The 21,084-nt window shown below is 50.9% G+C and overlaps 1 protein-coding gene across 1 annotated transcript; it reads right to left on the bottom strand.

Annotated features, from left to right (window-relative positions):
- Window positions 1-14,344: 14,344 nt before the first annotated feature.
- Pitx1 (paired like homeodomain 1) lies at window positions 14,345-20,040 on the bottom strand. Its single transcript, XM_004632255.3, has 3 exons — window positions 19,468-20,040; window positions 17,035-17,267; window positions 14,345-15,080 (listed from the first exon to the last, which is right to left on the bottom strand). Exons 1-3 carry the CDS (start codon window positions 19,634-19,636, stop codon window positions 14,538-14,540), a joined length of 945 nt encoding a protein of 314 aa, XP_004632312.1. The 5' UTR covers window positions 19,637-20,040; the 3' UTR covers window positions 14,345-14,537.
- Window positions 20,041-21,084: the final 1,044 nt, after the last annotated feature.

The raw sequence follows: 21,084 nt of genomic DNA, 5'->3' as shown, positions 1-21,084 counted from the left end.
ACTGGAAGGGAGTGATGTGCATGGGGCTGGCCCAGCACTGGCAGCAGAACCAATGCATATTTGGCATAACGTCCCAAAGCAACATTCCTGTTTGGCTCTGTTGGCCTGCAGAACAAATGCTGGGGGATAGGAATTCCCACTTGGGCTGTCACCAACTCAAACAGGCTTGGCCCAAACCTTCAAATGAGTTGCTTGGGGTAGAAGCAACTCTACTTGCTCCACCCTGGCTATCAAAAGCAGTGCCTCCTCTGTGCCTGCAACCCAGGAGTCCAGCAAGGCTGTGCTCAGTGGAGAGCTCATCTCTCCAGCCTACTCGCTAATACTTAAAACTGCATAGGATGCAGGAAGTCTGGCCCTGAGTCTTCAGTTTTTGCTGAGGCCCTTCCCCGGCTCTTGTGGGAAAGACCTAGAATCTAAGGCTGATGGTATTTGGAGATTGACCAGTCTTCTCCCCTCCCCCTCCCTCCCTTTCTCTTCTCTACCCTCCCTTCCACTCCCTTCTCCTTCCCACTTCTTTCCTCCCCTCTCCTCCCTTCTCACCCCCTCCTCTCCTCTTTTTTCCCCTTCTGCTTATTGTCCATCAGTGGGGAACAGTCCCTAAAATGTGGAAGAGCAGACAGTGACTGAGAATACAAGTTTTTCTGTTTATTCCAATAGTTCCTAGAAACCCAATACTGAGATACTGGAAACCATACATCCTGATGTTCTCAAATGCTGATGATGTAGGATGTTCCTAAACCAGCCTGGCTTAAAGCAGGTCAGGTTTTGCTCTCAGTGGTGTCTCTACCTATTCCAGGCCTCTGCCCTAGGCCCTGGTGTCATATTCCATTTTCTGCAAGCTCTTGGGGGATGGTTGGAGTCCCTAAACTGCTCGCTCAGAAAGAAGATGTGATTGTGGCTGATTCTAGTCACAAGATAGGGGAACAAGATAAATGTGATGAAGCAGGATTTATCAATGCATGAATATTCCCACTCTTCCTTCCCCAAAGATTGTTTCTCTGAATCCAATCAGTCCTGTGCTGCCCCTTCCCCGACCTTGTGTTGGGTTTTTTTTTAAGGCTTTGTGTAATTTCCCTGTGAGGTGCAGCGCAGAACTGGCACTGGAGGGTGAGCTGGGTGTTCTTGCTTCCTGAACTCTTGGGTTTTGCTCTATGTTGGGGAATCAGGAAAATAGGGGAAGCAGGGAGAGCTGAGAAGCCAGTAGCTTGATGAGTCTGCCCAACAAGGACCTGGGGCAAGGGAGGGCAGGAGGAGGATGTAAAAGCTGGATGTCTGGGACTTCTGGACAGCAGCTCTGACAAAACTGGCCTGAAAGACCTGTGCTAGAGAGAAGGGGCAAACCTCATGCATCCTGTGGACTAACAACTGGATCTCTGTTGGTGTTTTCTGGGAAAGGTAAATGATGATTGAAATTATTATTATTATTTTATGTATTTGGTACAGGGTCTCACTACACAGCTCAGACTCATAGTGATCCTCCTGCTTTCAGCCTCTCCAGTGCTGGGATTATAGACATGTGCCACCACACTTGGCCGACTCAGCATGCTTAGGGGCAGGGCCTGCACAACATGTGGTGCCAGGGATCAAACCTCATCCATGTGCTTGCCTAAGCAGGTGCTTAGTCCACTGAGCTACCTCACCTGCCCTGATTGAAATTATTTAAATATTACTTTTAGTTGCTTTTCTAATAGATTATACCATATGGAGTCAAGATATCAATGAGGTTACATAAAAGCTCCTCCCTGGGATCTGGAGGTGTGGCTGAGCAGTAAAGCATGTGCTTAGCATGCATGGGGCCCTGGGTTGTATCTGCAGCACCCATCCTTAGGTAACATAGACCTTCCAGGCTAAAATGTGGAAATGTTAAAAGGGCTTTACGAACCATGCACTGAGCCCCTAGCTGGACCAGAGGCCTTTAGGTGACAATGTCCCAAAAGGTGGTGGCAACAGATGTGACTGACCTTTTGCAAATGAAACTGAAGCCTCAAAAAAGAAGTATAGAAGCAGGGTGTGGGAGAGGAAGGCCTGTTCTGAAATGGGGAACTGGGGACTGGTTATGGCCCATGTAGGCTGGCAATGGGACAGTGGGGTTCTCACAGCAGAGGTAAACCAACCTGCAGTCCAGTCCAGTATCCTGTGAATGCCATTGCTCCTGTCTCTTTCCCTTCTGGGGGCAACTTTGATTCCTGGGATCAGGGCCTGAGGTAAAGGACCTCTGCAGAGCTTGGTGCTGGGCCAGAGGAGGAGGACCTCAAGTTGAGGTCAGGCCAGGGCTCCAAAGGTATAGCCTGTTCTCTTCATTGACGATGGAAATGCCACCTTCTGCTTTGCCAGCATTTTCATTTCCATTTTGTGTATATGACCTCAGTTGCATTAACATCACTTAAACAGGCATTTTCATATTCCCATTAAACAGTTGGCAAAACTGAGGTTGAAAGAGGTGATATAATAAACCCAAAGTTGTTGAATAAAGGGGCAAGAAATAGAATTTTCAACCAAGTGATCTAGCTCTTTAGCCACTCTGCTATAATGCCAAGCAACACTCTCCTGCAGAATTGTTATCCCCTTTTTATAGGTGGGGAAGCTGGCATTCAGAGAGGCTGACACGGCCAAGATCAGCACTAAAGGGCAGAGTCAATGTTTGAATGCAGGCCACACACGTACCCCTCTGCTCTGCTGGCTCATAGCAAACTTGTTCTTTCTTGTTAAAGTTATTTCTTGAAGTTTAAAAGTCAAGTCACGATTCCCTACTGAGCAAAGCCTAACGGGGAGGAGGGAGAGGAGTTGCTCGAATGGGCTCTGGTTGGCCAGTTGCTTGGCACCTCCTCACTGCTTGGTTAAGGCCCTGAAGTTTGCTGGCCCTGGGAGCCCTGGGAGCCTTAGAGATTGAGAGGACTGCAGGAAGCAATCAGTGTGTGCAGAAAGGGTGGTGACTGCGGTGCCTAATCAGGAAATTACAGCCTGGGCAGAGAGGGTTTGGCATGGACGCTGCCTTTCCCTGGGCTTCCATGCAGCAGGCCTACATGGGAGGCTTGGCTGCAGTCAAGGGGAGACACTAACCTCTGCACACACTGACTGCTCTTGGTGGGGGGAGGAGCTGTGGCACCTGGAGGGGCACCTTGGGAGCCTCTTGCAAAGTAAGTAGACTCTTACCTGACCCTTGGAAGAACAAGTGCAAAAGATAGAAGGCATTGTCAAGTGGGAAAAGCCAGTTGGAAAACTACATATGTGGCAGCAGCTGTAGCTTAAAAAGAAATAAAACTAGGCACAAAGTGGAAGAGAGACTTTTTTTTCTTCTCCTTTGAGGTGACAAAGATGATTGACAAAACCTATTCTGGCCTGGCTCTGGAAAATGGGTACCCTTGTCCATGTTTGGCAAAGTGGATACATGTGGCCTTGTTATAGGCTATGTGATTAGATTTGTTATATGCATTTCTAGGGCCCTGGAGCTTCTCAAAAATATTTTAAGGAGCCAAAGACAAGTACACAGAAATACCTGGGTTGCAGTGTTTATTGGGACTGGTTATTATAGAAGCCAAAAGAAAACAAGGAGTTGCCTAAAGGCTCATTGGTGAAAGAAGAGGTGGAATTGATATGAATTCATACATCCAGCCATTGGAAGGAATGGTTTGTTGATAAGAAGGAATGAGAGTGATATTTTATTGAATTAACAAAATGGCTATTAGAGCAACATATGATCCATATGTAACACACTATATGTAACTGAGGGCACACACATGGTATTGTGCACATGTTGCAGGTGTCTGTGCTGAGGCATCTGGCAGGATAATCATGGACATATTAACAGTGGTTCAAGTGATCTTGACTTTTGCTCTCATATTTCACTGAATTATTTGAATTTGAAGAATGAGTAAGTACTTATGATCAGAAAAAACAACATAATTTTCACTTGTAGAAATGCTGCGATGTGTGTATGTGTGTGCATATTGTACATGTGCTCCAGGCAGAAGGGTCCTTCAAGAAGAAGGGGCTTCTGGCACAGGGCCAAGAGGGCAGGGATGTGATGAAGGCTAAAGGAGTTCTGAGAGCTGGTGAAGCTGCAGTTTACAGTTTAGGGGTGTCTGTGAGAGGTTTCAGGACAGACTGGAGTGGGATCCCAAGGACCTTAGCCATTCAAATGGGCAGTTTGGAGTTTAAGAGATCAGAAGGGCTGAGGCAGAGTAGTGATTTGGCCAGATCTGACTTTTGTTGTTGTTGTTCTTTTAGGTACAGAGTTTTTCTATATAGTTCAGAGTAGCCTTGAACTCACTGTGTAGCCCAGACTGGCCTCAAACTCATGCAGACCCTTCTGCCTCAGCCTCCCAAGTGCTAGGATTACAGATGTATACCACCGCACCTGGCCAGGAGGCAAGTTTGAATCTTGCTGCCTCTCTGAAGGTGACTGTGTCTCTCTCCTCTGGCATTTAAAGCTCCCCTACATCTCCCAGGGCTCCCCTTTATTTGGGTCAGACTCTGCTCCTACACATATTTACTTCTGCACACCCACCCCAACCTTGCCTGTCCTTCAAGGCTCAGAACTAGTTCCCTCTAACAAGAAGCCCTCCCAGACTGCCCCCATTAGCCATGATTTCTGCTTTCTCACATTTCCACCCTTGAGCTTTCCTACATTACCTTAAATGAGACTGTAATTTCTCTACCAATAGACATTTTTTCTCCTAACATCAGCTGGGAAGGGCTATTGACTGGGAGATCATGCCCTAACAACTGGATGCCACTGACCAACCTGCCTGGGACATGCCACCCTTAGACTTTGATGGAGGGAGGAGAAGGCGGGCAGGAAATAGAGCCCCTGCTTATTTTGAGCCTATTATGTCACAGGCATGGTGTCAAACACCAGACATATCTTTTCACATTTATCCTTGTTTTACAGATGTGAAAAATGAATCTCCGGTTATGTGGAGGTGCTATTAGGCTGTGCTTTAATCCCAAGCTTGAGCCCAGCACCTCTGTGATCTTCCTGTCTCTGGCCCTCAGTCCTTGGAGGTTGGCTGGGTCAGACACGGTGGGGTCTTCCTGTGGCTTTCTGCTCATGGCACCATGGATATGCCTGGTAGAAGCCCAGGACTCAGGTGGCTTCCGAGAAGCTGATTCCACCTCAGCCCAGTGTCGGCTCCTGATCCCAAGGAGGGTGAAGAGGTAGCACAGCACCTATGTTTTGGCCTGAGGAGTACCCTGCACCCAAGGAATCAAAGTGAGATGTGTCCCTGGCAGGGGAGTGAGCTGTACATGTGGATCGATCGGATCAAAGAAGAGCATCTGTGCTCAGAAATCCTCCAGAGTAGATCAGAGAGATAATGAAGAAAAAATTTGTATGTCTGAATCAACAGCCCTCCAGAAAGTCACATACATTGGTCACACCCAGAGTCTCTTCAAATGCTGGCAGCAAATCCCAACAAGCAGGCAGGTGGGTCCAATGCCCAAACTTGGGCATTTTTGTGAAGGAAGGTCAGCCCAGGGACAGAGGCCACCCCAAGGACCAGAACCTGGGCCCCACCCTGCTCCCAGATCCCTCCAGCAGCCTTGGCTTGGGGGTATACTTTCCCCAGGAGCTGGGAGAGTCTCTAGGAGCCTAGGGGGTGGGGAGGTGGGTGGAGTAAATTTCATGGGCCCCACCCTGGTGTCTGGACCTAGGGAGAGTAGAGACACTTCAGGAGGTGACAGCAAGCTCAGAAGCAGCCAGGCATCACCCTGAACTGTGTGAGTTGCCCTCACAACAGCCTCAGTGACTCAAGGTGAATGCCAGCCTGGGGGATGGAAAAGGTATCCTTAGCCACATTGTGCAGGTGGGATTTTTTTTTTTTGTGTGTGTGTGTGTGTGAAATATACTTTATTAAATCTGGTGTGTGTGAGCATGGGCGTGCATGAAGATGCCAGTGTTTGGGTGGGGAGAAGTATCCATCTCAATGTGTCCTGGAAAGTTCTAGATAGGCAGGGAACAGTCTGGGGAAACCCTGGCTGGTCCTCCCACAGCCTGGCAGGCAGTGGGGTGGCCAGCTGCTCTGTGGCTACGATGTCTTGGACAGAGTGCCAAGTACTTTCCGTGAAGTCACTGCGACGTTAAACTCTTGGTTCATTTAAATGGGTTAATAAGCTTTGTCTGATTTTGATGACTAATAATAATATAATGTGATAATAGCAATAATGGTGCTATTAGCTGTGATTATCACACATACCGCACTGTCCCCGGCACAAGTGGGGGTGCAGCACACGTTCCCCATGCTCAGGCCCCATTTTCCACTCATAAAACCCCAATCTTCAAAGCTCTTCCAGTCCAACTCCCTATATCCATTTTCAGGACAAATTACCAACACTTAAAAAAATTGGTCCATTTTGCATGAAAGCCAAGTCCAAATTACTGTTACTTTCCCCTTTATGTTTGAAATGTAGAAATGGGTAGGGGCAGGGAGCAGAGGGGGACACAGGGGACGAGAGGGGAAAGAGGGAGAACAGTGTATGAACGAGGAGGAAAAAAGTAAGCCTTCTTGTTTCAGTAAAAATGTATTTCTGGAATGATGTTTCAGTTTACTCAGGCAGAAAAATTAGAAATGGTGTGCTTATTAAACAGGCTAAGCAAGCATTACTATTTTTAGTAGTGTAGTAAAATGCTGGTAATTTGGGCCTCTTTAATAAAGATTCCGTGATCACGCTGGCTGGCAGGCACAGTGTGTGTGTGTGTGTGTGTGTGTGTGTGTGTGTGTGTGCAGACAAGGTAAGAGTAGCTAGGTTGAAGAGTTGGGGAGGGGAAGGTGGAGAGGTGCAGCAAGGGGCAAAGGGACGGAGGGGACTGCACGACCTCTCCTAAGAGTCCTTCTCAGACACCGAGTGCTCTTTGCTTAGCAATCACATCATTAAATTTTTTTTTCTCTCTGAACATTCTCACTGGTGCCTGATAGTTTGACCTCCATTTTTTATAAAAGTGTATTTAAGAGCAAGATTTCCCAACAACAATTAAAAAGAATGAACTTTCATTTCGTATGCTTCTGTGTAGGGTGACTTGACACTTTGCACACTGGCATCCCCAGCTGAGGTTCGATCCCAGAGGCAGTAATCGCTGATGAGTACAAGGACCCTGCGGGTGGGAGGGTACTCCCTGTATTTTGTATTTTAAAAATATAATGTTTATTGTTTTATCATTGCAAAAGTAAAACGTGCTAAGTGTGATAAAAGAAAACCTTGGACGGGGCAAGTGGAAGAAGAAGAAAAGAATCCTCATTGTTCTTTTCCCAATGGTAGCTGCTGTTAATACCTTGTACATACCCAGACGTTTCTCTAAGTATATAAAAGAACAAAAATGAATGTGCTTATAGACTTTTGTAATTCACCTTGCTTAGCTTTTTGACAGAGGCAACAGCAAACCTATTATTAATCATCTGCTAAACTCAGAGCAAGATGTCCATCCTGGGTTGCTGTTCCTGGACACCATTCAGGACAGAAAGTGACCTTAATGGGTTCCCACTGCTGCACTGCAGGACGGATGGAGGACTGGGTTGCGGATGCTGCAGGGGTCAGCTGTTGCTGGCTGCAGCGGGCTGCCTGTTGGAGAGGGCCATCAGGAAAGCTTTGTAGCAGGCAGTGGCTAGCTCCAGTAATGAGTTAGGGCCTGGGAGGCCTGGGTACAATGCCTCTCTGGGTAAGGCAGGGGCATAAACACAGACAGAACTGTTGAAAAACACTGTGATAAAATATTCATTAAAATTATCATTTTTATCTTTTTAATTTGTATAGTTCAATGGCATTAATTACACTCATGTTGTCAGGCAACAACCACCACCATCTCATCTCCAGGGCTTTTTCATTTTTCCTAACTAAAACTATGTAGGAAACAATAACTCCCTGTTCCTCTTCCCTCATTCCCCAGCACTCATGATTCTACTTTCTGTCTCTATGAATTTGCCTATTCTAGGTACTTCATGTAAGTGGAATCATAATAACTGTTCTTTTATACTTGAATAATTTCATCTTACTGTATGTCATAGTTCCCTTCTTTTTTAAGGCTGACTAATATTTCATATATATAATATATATAATATACATATACATAATTTTGTTTATTCAGTTATGTGTGTTTTTAGATATTTGGGTTGCTTCTACCTTTTAGCTATTGCTGTGGACATGAGATATCTTTTGAAATTCTTGCTTTCATTTCTTTTAAGTATATATCCAGAAATGGAATTGCTGGATCGTATGGTAATTCTGTGTTTAATTTTTTAAGGCTTCATACCATTTTCTTGGCAGCATTTGCCATCATGAACACAAGGATTCCAGTCTCTCCATATTCTCAGTCTTTATCATGTTAATATTTATTTGCCGTGCTCATGGGTGTCAGTTGATATTGCCTGTGCTTTTGATTTGTATTACTCTCTTCATTTGTGATGTTGAATGCCTTTTTGTGTACTTGTTGCTCATTTGTATATCTTCTTTTGAAAAATGTTTATTCAAGTCCTTCACCCATTTTTGAACTGACTTTTTCCATTGTCCAGATACACTTTTGAGAGCAGTGCCAACTTGGCCTCTCGTCCGTGACATGCTGTGCTGAAAGGAAGAAGATGAAGTGGAATAAGACATATAGAAGCAACGAAAGGAGTAGGGAGAAAGAGCAGGGGGTGAGAAAAGCTTCTGCAGTGTGGGGCTCAGGGAAGGTAGCTTTTTAGCTTTTTTATTCAGCAAATATTTATTAAGCACCTTCTGAATGCTTTTACTTCTCCAGCCACGTGTTGCTGTCTATGTGTGTGACTCAGTGGCCCATTCTGGCACTGATTGCAGTGGCCCTGTGGCCTCAAGGAGGCAGGGCTGGGAGTTGTTAAGCCCATAGGCTCGGTGGTAAGGCAGGGTAGGCTCTGAGTTCCTAAAGTAGCGTGCATGCCTTCGGACAAGTTACATCACCTCCCTTGGCCTCACCTTCCCCATATGAAATGAGTCTAGGACTAGAAATAAAATATGTAAAGTGCATGGCAGAGGACAGCACTGAGACACGTGGGTGAGTCAGCCAGAGCAGTTTTTGTCCTCTGAGCCCATCCTACCCTCTTTCTCCCTTCTACATGCAGCTTCAGTCTCAACCTAGACCTGTTCCTCTGAGGCATGCAGTCACAGCCCCTGCAAATGACTGGTCTCCTTGAGACTCTGCAGCCACTTCTAGGTAGACTGCTTTGGGCAATGCTAGCCAGCCAGGAGCTGAGAGCTAAAGACCTGCAAAGGCAGGGCAGGAGCAGAAAGAGGTTTGCATGCTGATGGATAGGGAGGCAGGACCAGCTGGGGCTGGAGGAAGACTGGGAGGGCTCCCCAGAAGGGAGGGAGGGAGGGAGATAGGAAGGGAGGAAGGGACTGCAACACGTGGTTTAGCGAGGAAATGAGAAACTGCAAGAGTGACTGGTGGAATTCCAGTTTCAGGACTGATATTCCAGGGTCCTTTGTCACCAGGATGTTCTCTGTTTTCCATTGCCCCATCCCCTGACTGCTCTCACTTAGCCCTGAGCTGGGAAGACAAGTCTGACGCCTAGGTCCTTTACTTTCTCTCTCCTGGAGCCCAGCTAAACCTAGTGGATTTTTTTTTTTTTTTAATTTCCAAGCCTAGCACAGTGGTGTATGCCTGTCACCCCAGCTTCCCTGGAGTCTGAGGTAGGAAGATCACAATGCAAGTTCAAGCCCAGCCTGGCAAGTTAGTGACACCTTGTCTCAAAATAAATAAGGGGTGAGAATATAGCTCGGTGGTAGGCACTTGCCTAGCATGCATGAAGTCCTAAGTTCAATTCCTAGTATCATCAAAAGCAAAAATTTCCTTTCTTACCTGAATACAAATGTCATTCATTTCAGGCTAGTGCACAGCACAGTGGATAGAAATGACTTATTTCAGGCTAATGCGTAGCATAGTGGGCAGAAGCAGCATTCCTGATCAGAGGACCTAAGTGCAAGTCCTATTTCTCATTAACTGGTCTGCCTTAGGCAACCTATTGATCTCTGAGCTTCAGTTTCTGTGAAAACTAAAGATAATAAGCTCCTCCTTCATGAGGTTGCTATGAGGAGCAGGAGCTATAATTCCTATAAAGTGCTTGCACAGGGCCTGTGCCCAGTAAAGGCCTCGTGCTAGCAATTGATAACATGATATACAAATAAAAAGTGTTCGGGCATCTTCAACCCAGGTCACCCAGAGCCTTTAGAGGGGAACTGTGGGGAGAATGTGGCTCCTATTTCTCTTGGCTCCTATCTGGGCCCTGATCTAGCTGATCTGCCTCTAACAGATGTCCCACAAACAGTGGGAATTGGTTCTACTACCTCTGAAATCTCCAAGGCCTGGGCCTTGGAGGAAACTGGACCCTAAGACAATAGGTGAGGTTATGAGGGCCCAAGGCTGTTTCTTGGGGGTTCGGGGGAGGTTTCCTGAGTGTGTTTGTTGGGGGGGGGGTGTCGTCAGTAGGCCTGTCAATCATGACCCACATGACAGGACCTGGAGTTGCAGGAAGATCCCTTTGAACTCCAGATGAGTTTCAGAAATGATTGTTGAGAAACTTCTACAGAGAAGCCTTATTGTTTCAGAAAGGTGGGAACAGTGCTCTTCAAGGGAGAAACATGGCACCTTAATAATTAGTACTGTCAGTGATAACCACCTATTGAGTGCTTTCTTTGTGGCAGCACCAACGCTAAAGCTTTGTGTGCACTAGCTCACTTAATTCTTTAAACAACAGGGTAAAGAGATTATTTCCTTTTGTGCAAAAGGAAAGGAGGGTTCAGAGATGTTCATTCTCTTGCCTAAGGCGACCCAGGGAGCCAGAACTCATAGATGTGCTCTAAAAAGCAATGCGAAAGTTCCTGTGGATTCAAAAGTCAGGTAACTAGCCCAGAAAATGGGGACACTTAGGGACATCAGACCAGCCCACCTCATTTCCCACACTGGCAGCTTGTGTGCCACATTGACCAAAGTCCTGCAACTGTATTTGCTGGGATGGAGGTGGGAGGCAGCAGGCTCGGTTATATGGTGCTGAAGGGCAACGCAGAACTGTCTCCAGGGCTGGTGCTCCTGGGCACTGCCCCTTCCAGGACAGATCTTCCAGTTATGGCTTCTTCATGCCCTCCGACACCCCTAGAGTGAAGCTGAGGCCTACTTCCAGGGGAAGGCCTATGGCCTGCCTGCTCAGGACTACCATAATGGCAACGGAAGTGCCTTGGTTCCTCTTTTCAATGAACAGGTACTATAAGGGTGGTGCTCCGTGGCTGGTTTCTCCTTTTGGTGCCCAGTGCCTGGGGGTCAGCTTTATTGCATTCATATCTCCAATTTATGACATCTCTAACTTTGTGGCTACATCTTGGGGCTCATTGTCAGAACGAGATAAGAACAAATCTGCTTGACTTTTTGGGGGGCTAGAAGAGATTAGGATCTCATCAAACTGAGAAACCAACCTCTGGTGGCTGGCACTGAGGAAGAGTGAGCACTGACTAATTTTGCACTTGCTTCAGCATTCTGTCCTGTGGACCAGTGACCTAATGTCTCTAAGCTTGGGGCTTTATCAGGGAAAGTGGATGAGGCTCCCTTCTCACAGTTATTGCACAGGTATGGGGGCCATCTGTGAGGTGTGTATGCTTAGCAAGGGCCCTGGACCTCGTGTAGGTCCAGTAAATGCTAGTGTTTGCTATGGAGGACAGAGATGGAGTCACCCCAGCAGAATAGCCTTATTTGACCATTCTGTTGAAGGCAGAACTTCCATTTATTCTTGTTCATGGATCCACTGTTTCTTTGGTTCAGTTTGTAATTATAGTATACACGTGTTTACTTGTCCCAGAGAGCAGGCGTTGTGTCTGTTTTCCACTTCCCAGTCACTGGCACCAGTAACTGGAATACTGTCAGTGTTGAGTGACAGCCCCTTCCCCAGCTGCTCCAGGCACAGCAGCTCTTTTTTCAGAGCACATGGATTTCAGAGGTCTCTGTGTTCCCTAGGCCCCTCCAGAGACGTCTGTGCCAGCCCCAGGGCAGCTGGTGAGAAGAGCAGGCTGGGGCCAAGGATGGTGCTTACACTCACCTAGAAGGCCATATCCAAGATGGTTCATGGGGTCATCATGAGAGTACTTCTGCCATCTACAATCTACAACTGTCTGGCCTGTGTCCTCACAGCGGCGACAATGCATCTTCACCAGCACCCTGCGTGGTTCTCTTTCACCTGGGGCTGGCCCTGGCTTTTGGGAAAGGTTTCTTTTCTGCTTCCTACTTTCTACCAACTCTACCTCCTGGGTCTCTCCTACCTCCTGCCCTCAACTGAAACCAGGGCCTCTGGGCCTTGGCAAATGTGCGGAGCTCAGGAAGGCACTGTGAGTCCGTATGTGATTGTGTTTATGTTTCCAGAGAGTGAGGGTCAGAGCACTGGACTGGAGCTGTTGGGGGAGGGGAGGTCAGGCTGTAGCCCACTCTGCTGGCCTTCCCTCCCCCACCTTTTCCCTTCCAGCCATTTCTGGTCATGTCAATCAAATAACAATGAAGTCCAAGTCCCAAAGTCTCAGGCTGAACCATCCTCCAGGGAGGACCTTGCTTTGTCACTCATCTGAAGGTGAGAAGAGCAATGGAAGAACGCTTGGCTTTGGAATCTCAAAGCCCGTTGGCTCAGTGTGACCTTGGCCCAGTTAGTCTCATGGAGCCTAGGTTGGAGGTGTAAAACAGCTAACACTCCTGACCTCAGGTCAGTGTTGACATGGTTTGAGAATGTGTGCATAGGGCTCTTCAGCTCTTAGCTCATGAATGAGCCTGTAGGTGTGCACCATCACTGCTCCAGCCTAGGTCCAACTCCGGGGCTGTGCCATTCCGAATCACAAGGTGATTCTGAAGCAGAACATCAATCCCTCCCTTCCTCCCTTGCTGCAGCTGCAAACATTTTGTTTTGCCATTAGAAGTGACTTACTTAAGGGAAGCAGAATTTTACAGGCAGTTTACAGGCTGGTCTTGTTCAGTAGTTTCCAAAAGCCAGGGGAGGGCGGAGGCAACCAGCAGCCCCCATAAGTTGGGATGCAGGGGAAGTGAAAAGTAAGTCCTGGGTGATGGGCATTTTCTTGAGCCTAGCCAGCCCTGCTGGGTGCCCCAGGGTGAGATCTAGGCAGGCTGGGACATTAGGGTGAAAGGCAGAGGAAAGCTCTGGACGCTTAGGCTCTGATGGTAACAGGAGGCCCAAAGAAGAAAGGGCAACCCTAGCCCTAGAGAGGCTCTCAAAGGTCCGCACTCCCACGACGTTCTGGGGAGTCAAGGGGCCCATAATACTCTGGGGGCCTCCAGGGTCATCACAGGCACAGCTTTCAAAAGCTTGCAGAATTTGGAGCCCAAGCAGGTGAGTGGGAAGTGTTCTCACTCGGGGTGCCCGCGCTGCGGTCCAGGGGCCGTGCACAGGAGTCAGGGCACACAGAGAGTGGAGAACTCTGAAAACCGGGTCGGGAATGGCAGTGGAGAAGTGGGGGCAGGGAACCCTACGGAGGGCTGCCTGAATTCTTCCCAACTCCCCCTGGGCTTGGGGACACAGTGCTATTTGTCAGACTCTCCTTTTGGCCGAATGAAGAAGTCAAGGCCCAGCAGTGCTTTAGCACTCTCGGACTATGGTTTTAATAGACGTACATGGACAAGTCGATATAGACAGATTTATAATTCTATACAGTCAGTCCGACATACACAGGGACGCTGTAAACAGGGGCGCGGGCCGGAGAGCGGGTGTGCAAAGTGGGCGCGGGGCCCTGAGGCCGCGCCCCGCGCTCTCGCGGCTCGACTCTTGCACAGAGGACACGGGAGGAGGCTGTTCTCCAGGACAGGGGGCCACCTACTGGACCTGGAGTGGAGCCCAGGGCCTCCGTCCGCGGCTAAGCTGGGGCTGGGCTGCTCAGAGAGGTGCACTCCCGGTCCTCCTGCCTAGTCTGCTCCACCAGCAGTGGCTCGGTGGCAGTAACAGGCGCACCGGAGGGCAGCGAGGGCTCTTCGGGATGCACCCCGGCCTGTGCAAGTGGACGGCCAGTACCTGACCCGGGGCAGCAGGCCAAGTCATCCCCAGCCCCAAACCCGCACCGAGCCGAATCCAATTCGAGCTAAGGTGCGCTGGGCCGGGCTTGGTTCGTGTGGGCCGAGAGGGAATCCCTGGCCCATCCAGGCTCTGCATATGGAATTTGAAGGCTGCCGCTCAGGCTGGGCCGCGGGATGCAAGGGCGTCCTCTCCCGGCTGCCCCGCGGACGCTTGCTTTTGTGGACGCGTTGGCTTTGCAGAGTGGGCCGCCAGGCACGAACACACACCACCCGCGCCAACCCGAGGGAAATTGCAACTCATCCATATATATATATATTTTTGCGGCATTTTGCTCCGACTTTTTTGCTTTTTTGGAGGGCAGAGTGGGGGCCCGGGGAAAAAAACACAAAACCAACCAGGAGGTGGGGAGGTGGAGAGAGGGGGTACGCAGGCGCCGTGTCGCCGGCCCTGCTCTCGTCTCCGCGCCCGCCCTGCCCGGCCCCGCCCCGCGCCTGCCGCCCCGCGCCGGCCGGCCGGCGGCTGCGTGCTCTGGCGGGGCGGTCAGCTGTTGTACTGGCACGCGTTGAGGCCTGAGGCCGGGCCTTGCAGGCCGCCGTAGCCAAAGGACGAGTGTTGCTTAGACTTGAGCCGCAGGCTGGCTAGGCTCGAGTTGCACGTGTCCCGGTAGACGCTGTAGGGCGAGGCGGGTGTTCCGTACGGGCAGGCGCCCGGGGACATGGCCGAGTTAAGCGAGGAGCCGGTGAGGTTATTGATGTTGTTGAGGCCCGAGTTGGGCATGCCGGGCACGGCGCCCGGGCCCATGCTGGACGGCATGGTCATGGAGGAGATGGAGCTAGGTGCCGAGAACATGGACTGCGAAGACAGCGGGCTCATGGAATTGAAAAAAGTGAAGCTCTTAGTGGACAGCGGCGCTGGCGCCAGGCTCTTGGCAGCCCAATTGTTGTAGGAGTAGCCAGCAGCGTACACGTCCTCGTAGGGCTGCACCAAGCCGCTGAACTGTGGCACGTACCCGCCCTTGCACAGGTCCAGCTGCTGGTTACGCTCGCGCTTCCGCCACTTGGCTCGCCTGTTCTTGAACCAAACCTGGGGAAAGGGGCGGGAGAAGCGTCAGGGCAGCCGAAGGTGAGAAGGGCCCTCATCCCCGCCCCTCCCAGCCGCCCGCAGCCCTCCTCGAGCTTCCTCCTCTCCAAATACCGTTTCTTTCATCCATGTTTCTGCCCCTACCTTCTTTCCATACTAGCTCCTCTCCAATCCCCAGGAATTTTTTTTTTCTTTTTTCAATCTTAACCCTCTTCCCCAAATTAAACCTGTTTTCTTCTCCTAGTAGGGATTCCTTTTGGCTTTAGCAAATATTCGTTTTCCTCCTTCTCTCAGGCTCTCTGCCTTCTCGCCCAAACCGGACCCTATCTATATTCTAAGTATTCCATCCTTTTTCTTCTTCTCCCAGATACTTTTAGTATCTTTTTCTTTCCTGAAACATGTGACTGTCCGCCTCCAATTCTACAGTCTAATTTTCATTGTTAAATAGCCCGTTCTAATCTTTATTGGCAATGTTTGGTATTTTCATTTTTTGCCCCAAATGTTTATTCCTGTCTGAACCTCATCTTCCTCAGTGTATTTTCTTCTTTATCTTTCATTTTTCTTTTTATTCTCCTCCAGATACTTTGTTTTCCCCCTAATATCTGACTTTTACTATTTCTCTTAAGTATTTGATTCTTTTTCTAAATATTTGATCCTTTTGATTTTGTCTTAAATATTTCTTTCCTGCTACCTAAACATATGCCAAATGCTTCTCCGCAAATATTTAATTTCCTTTAGTATACTGTTTTTTTCTCTAATCTCCTTCGTTCTCTCCCAAAATCTGTTGAAAAGATCTTTCCAACTGCCAGATCCTTCCTGATCTTTACCTATCAGCCCACCCAATGAATATACTCGACCCTTCTTCAGCCAAGGCTGTTTTCCCCCAGCTTACCCTTGGGGGCCCTGCCTCTCAGCTTTCCCCCAAACCCAGTACGGACTCAGATTCCACCTCCTCCCCACCCTGCCACCTTAAAGTTCAGCAGGCTTAGTGAGTTCAGGACTACTGGTTGCAGTGTCTTTGCTCCAAGTCCCACCAGGCTGGCCAGCCTGGGAAGGGTGAAGATGGATTATAGCAGGGAGCCTGTGGGCCAGGTAGGACTTTGGTCTGGCTTAGGAGGTGCTCCTAATATCTGATTAAATATTTGTTCACCCAGGGAAGAAGTGATTTCCTTGCTCCTCTGTCAGGAAAACCTTATGTTTACTGAGTCAAATGGTGAGATGAGGGAAAACACAGTCTGGTCTTGGGTCTGAGATGTTATATCCAAAAGGGACTACTGGGAGAGCCACTCTGCCACCAGCCCCCCAACTCACCTCACCCAGGGTGACCCCCAGACTTATAGTAGTAAATAAGTTAAGGCCAAGGGTCTAGCTAATGCCTGGCTGGCTGGTCAGGTAAGGTGGAACCTTTCCTGAGATTCTGGAGAATTACAGAATGAAACTATTTCTCCAAGAAAAATTGAAGACCCAAACCCTGGAACCTTTCTGGGCTCTTTGAGGCAGCCAAGCAGCACCTGTCTTTCCCTTTCGTTTTTTCTGGAGGAAGGCTGCCGCACCAGAGATCCCTAGCAGCAGGGACTCCTTTGCACACTTTCTGGCCCTGAGTATCCGGTAACAAGCGAATGCCTCCTAGGTTCTTCAAGGCATGGGAGAGTCCCACCTGAGCCACAACCTTTAAGCAGGGTCTCCTGGAGAGCCCAAGAGCCAGGTGAGAAGAGTTGAGAAGTGGCCGCAGCCAGGGGCGCTAGCAGCCTAGTGTCCTATGGAACAAGGGTGGCTAGGACCTAAGAGGGGGGGTCTTGACTGCGGGGAGGGAGCAGGATTGAGTAGTGGGAGAGTGGAAGTGTGGTTGCCGTCTTGGCTTCCTAGCCGCCCCTGCTGCCTGCCTGCCGGCCTGCCTGCTTGCCTGCCTGTCTGCAGCCCTCTACACGGGCTCTCTTAGACGCATGTCCCTGCTCACCCGCACACGCGGCTCGGTGAGGTTGGTCCACACGGCGATCTCCTCCCTCATGCTCATGTCCGGGTAGCGGTTCCTCTGGAACGTGGCCTCCAGCTCTTGCAACTGTTGGCTTGTGAAGTGCGTGCGTTGCCGCCGCTGTTTTTTCTTTTTGGCTGGATCCTCAGCGCCGCCGCAGCCCGTGCCGCCCACTCCACTGTCTTCGGGCCCCTTGGCTTCCCCACTGCGCTCCTTCTCTGCAGCAGGCAGGAACGAATGGGCGCGGGTCACCTTAGGCTTATTCCCTGTCGCACTCAGTCCCGGCTCCACCGAAGCGGGAAGCGCCATCGGTCGGCGCTTACAAGCCCTCCCTCCCGCCACAGCACTGGGAGAGGTCCTCATTTCAAAGGGCCATCTGGGTGCTGGCCGCCCGTAGGCACTGCAGGTCTGGAGTGCAGCAGAGAAGAGCCTAAGATCCCGAGCCACCGGCCTGGGTCCCTGGCTCGGCAGGGCCTGCTCCCACAGCTCGGCACAGGCTCCGGCCCAGCTGCGGCTGTCACCCACAAATACAGTTTGAGCTGGCGCTTTGGGTTCTAAATCTGAGAGGTGTTGTCTGCTTTTTCTGAACTAGAAAAAGTGAGTAATCAGTGGGGTCTGAGCCGGGTGACCTGAAACCTCTTTACTTATTTTTCTTCCCAGCGCTGAGTGGGAGCCCCAGCACAGAGGGTTTCCACCTAACTTCCAGGCCTCCAGTCCGAAGGCCTTGAAAACTCCCCAGCTGCAGCCTACACAGATATTTCTAAGCAACTTTGGGCGTCAGAGTTTCTTTAAAGCTACATAAAATACATGCAGTCACAGAAACACTGAAACATAAAGAAAAAAATTTAAAAACAAAACAGAAGCCCAGAAAAGCTCAGAGTTCTCTGCCTAAAAACACAGAAAAGGCCACAAATTCTCAAAATCAGGCAGGTAGAAACAGAGCAAATGTAATGAAGAAGCCAGAAACCACGGTGCAAACACACCTCTAACTAAATACAAAGCTGTACGTATGTAAACTCCACGCAGGCAGACACATTTATTTCTCAGGGATTTAAAAAAATCCACCTATCACTGTAGATGAATTTTGAGCCCCTTTCCAATAACATCGTTGTAGACATAATTTTTAAATCTCAGAGACACACATTATATTTAGATAATTTAAATTCCCCAAATACCACCACTATATATGGATTTTGAGAAAACCTGGAGAAATACGCCATTTTGGATTGACTTTTAAAATTTTCTTTAAAAAAATTTTCATATAGATATTTGAATTCCAGAGACATACATCTAGCTTACTAATCATTTCAAAATGGAAATATATTTTAAATCATTAATTCATCTTGGTAAATTAGGTTTAAAAAATCAAACTATAGCTATGTTTCTATTTAAAAAATAATCAATTAAACATCATGCATAAAACTTTTAAAAACAAAAGCAAAAGTCCAACCTTTATTATCTCTTAACCAAAATAGGTAAGGTCACTTAGAGATGCAAAACAGAAACAGATTAAGAACGAGGAGAGAAACATTCAGCGCTGGTTTAAGAAATGAGCTCAACAGAGGGGCCGGAGGCCTGGGGAGCCCAGAGTTTGGCAGCGACGCCTAGTTAGGGTTTTGAGCGCGGAAGCGGCTCGGAGAGTCGGGCTGACCCGACTGGCCCGGGATTTGCCGTGCTACTGTACGCGCCACTCACTCGCGGGCTCAGCTCGCGGCTGGGGAGGCTTGAGCTCTCGGGTAAATAGTGCGAAGGGAGTTGTGCCGGAGCCGAGAGGGGCCCTGATTGGATTGCCCGGTGGCTCTGAGCTCTGGCCACGCGTGTGGGCCGGGATCCTTGGATCCGGGTTCGGCCAGATTTTGCTGGGAGTTGGGACGCACTCCTTTGGCCCACTCCCCTTCGCTGTCCTTGGCATCTTTTTACTTGAGATCCTTCTCTCCACCCCTCAATTTGCTTTGCCCGTCCTCCCCTTCCCTCCGTCTCTCACTTTCAATCTGCATCCCCAGCCCCTGCTACCCCGTATCTGCCCCATCTCCATCGCTGGGTCTTTTCTCTGGTCCAGTCACCCACATCCCCTAATCGCTCTGGTTCTCTCCTTCCGTCCAGCGGCTCCTCAGAGCGCCTAGTCGCGCAAAGCCAACTTTCCTCCCCTGGTTCTCTTTTCCCCTGACCAAGATGGGCTGTCAGTCCAACTCTCTGCTTGGCGGCCTGCGCATCTGCCGGTCCCTTGGCGCCTGGGAACCGGGTGGAAGCGCCTTCGTACGTGTATTTCCACGCTCACCCTCAGGTCGACACCCGGGAAAAGGAAGGTCCTGTCTTTCCTGGGGCGAAGGGGGAACCTGGCTCTTGCGGCGCGGGTTCCAGGCCTTCTCCTGGCTCCCGCGTGGGCTCGGTGCGCACCGCGCGGGACCCCGCTCTTACCTGGCAGCTCCGTGTCAGACGACTCGCTGGCTGAGTTTTCAAGCGGCTCGCGGGGATCAGCGGCGCGGGCCAGATGGAAGGTGGGCCCCATGTCATGCGGTGGCGGCGGCGGCGGCCGGAGCCCCTCCGGCAGCCGCTCCAGGCTCATGCCCCCCTTGAAGGCGTCCATGGAGGTGGGGACCGCGGCGGGCGCTCCGGGGGCCGGAGCTGGACGCGCCCGACCGCCCAGGCTGCGACCTGCGGGGACAAGAGCGTGGCGCCTAAGCGGCTGCCCCCCAGGGCTGCCCGCGCCTGCAACGACGCCGCGCCCGCTCCATGGACAGCCCGGGGCTGCGGGGCCGGGCGGGCGGCGGCGGATTTTCGCGACCAGGTGCCTGGCTCCGCGCTCCGCTCTGCGCTCCGCCGGTCGGGCCTCAGCCGCCCGCCCGGCCCGGACTTCGGCTCAGGCTCCCGATCTGGGGCCGGTTTCTAAGGCTCGGGACCGCGTCGGCAGTGTCTGTCTTAAAGCGACAGCGCGCACCGCCAGGTTCCAGCAGTCCCTGCGCCAGGGGTGGTGGGTGGGGTGGGCCCGGGTGGGAGGGGGCTGGGGAGGGAGCGCGCGAGCGAGCGGAGCGGCGCGGGCGGAATCCAGCCCCGAGCCGCCCGCGCCGCCGCGCCCTCTCCGCCGCCCTCCCTCCCTCTGGCCTCGCCCGCTCCCTCCCCCTCCGCAGCCACCTTCCCGCCGCCTCCCCGCCCCCCGCGACCGCGCCGCGCCGCGCCTCCTCGCCTTCCCCGGTGACACACCGACTTCTCCCTTGGCCTCACAAAAGAAATGCATCTGGCCTGCAAGTCCTGCGCGGCTCGTGCCCACCTTAGGCCCCGAATGATTTGTTTCGCTTTGAGTCAACTCCTGTTTGGGCCTCCTCGAAGTCCACAGCCGCTGTCGAGAACTGCCCAGGACGGCTGCGTGTTCGCCGAACAGGATCGCGGGGAGCGGGCTCCTTCGAGCCAAAGCGCAGGGCGGGGGCAGAGCCCGGGCCGGTTCCGGCAGCTCCCGGCGGTGTCCTGCCGAGGGGCCGTCGGCCCCTCCTTTCCCGGCCTCTTCTCTCGGGAACTCAGCCCGGCTGAATGACAGCAGCCTGCACTCTAATGGGCCCCGACGCTGCCTCCTAATTAGCTTGGACCCTCTCTCCCCTAAGGCCACTACTCCTCAGGCCTCCCTCTCTGCACCGCAGTCAATTTTCCGGGATTGGGATAGAAATGATGGCTTCTAATCAAACGAAACGTTTCTCCGGGCTCTAGGCCGCTGGCGAGTTCAGCGGGAGACCCCAAGAGTCCAGCCAGGCGCCCTGCCTTTTCCACCTCCCCCCCCCCTTTTTTTGCACCTTCTCTGGGTAGCCAGGTGCGGGCCTTGGCAGCCATAGGATTGGTCTTGGCAGCCTCTTTGCTGGGAGTGGGGATAGGGGATTGAGGTCCCACTTCCCAAGGGTTCAGTCACAGGCTTGATAGGCCAGGTTACTGCTGTCTCTCCAGGATGGGTGGGCAGCTCAGGAAGGCTCCTCTTTTAGGTTCCATTGCAGGGTGGTATAAGGTGTGGCTCTAGGAGGCCCTGGCTGGTCACAGGTAGAGATACTACCC

Source organism: Octodon degus, unplaced genomic scaffold (genome assembly GCF_000260255.1).
Source record: "Octodon degus isolate 3935 unplaced genomic scaffold, OctDeg1.0 scaffold00048, whole genome shotgun sequence".
In the NCBI taxonomy this organism is placed as follows: domain Eukaryota; kingdom Metazoa; phylum Chordata; class Mammalia; order Rodentia; family Octodontidae; genus Octodon; species Octodon degus.
Note: the sequence above shows the minus strand (reverse complement) of the source record. Positions and strands in the feature narration are given on the sequence as shown.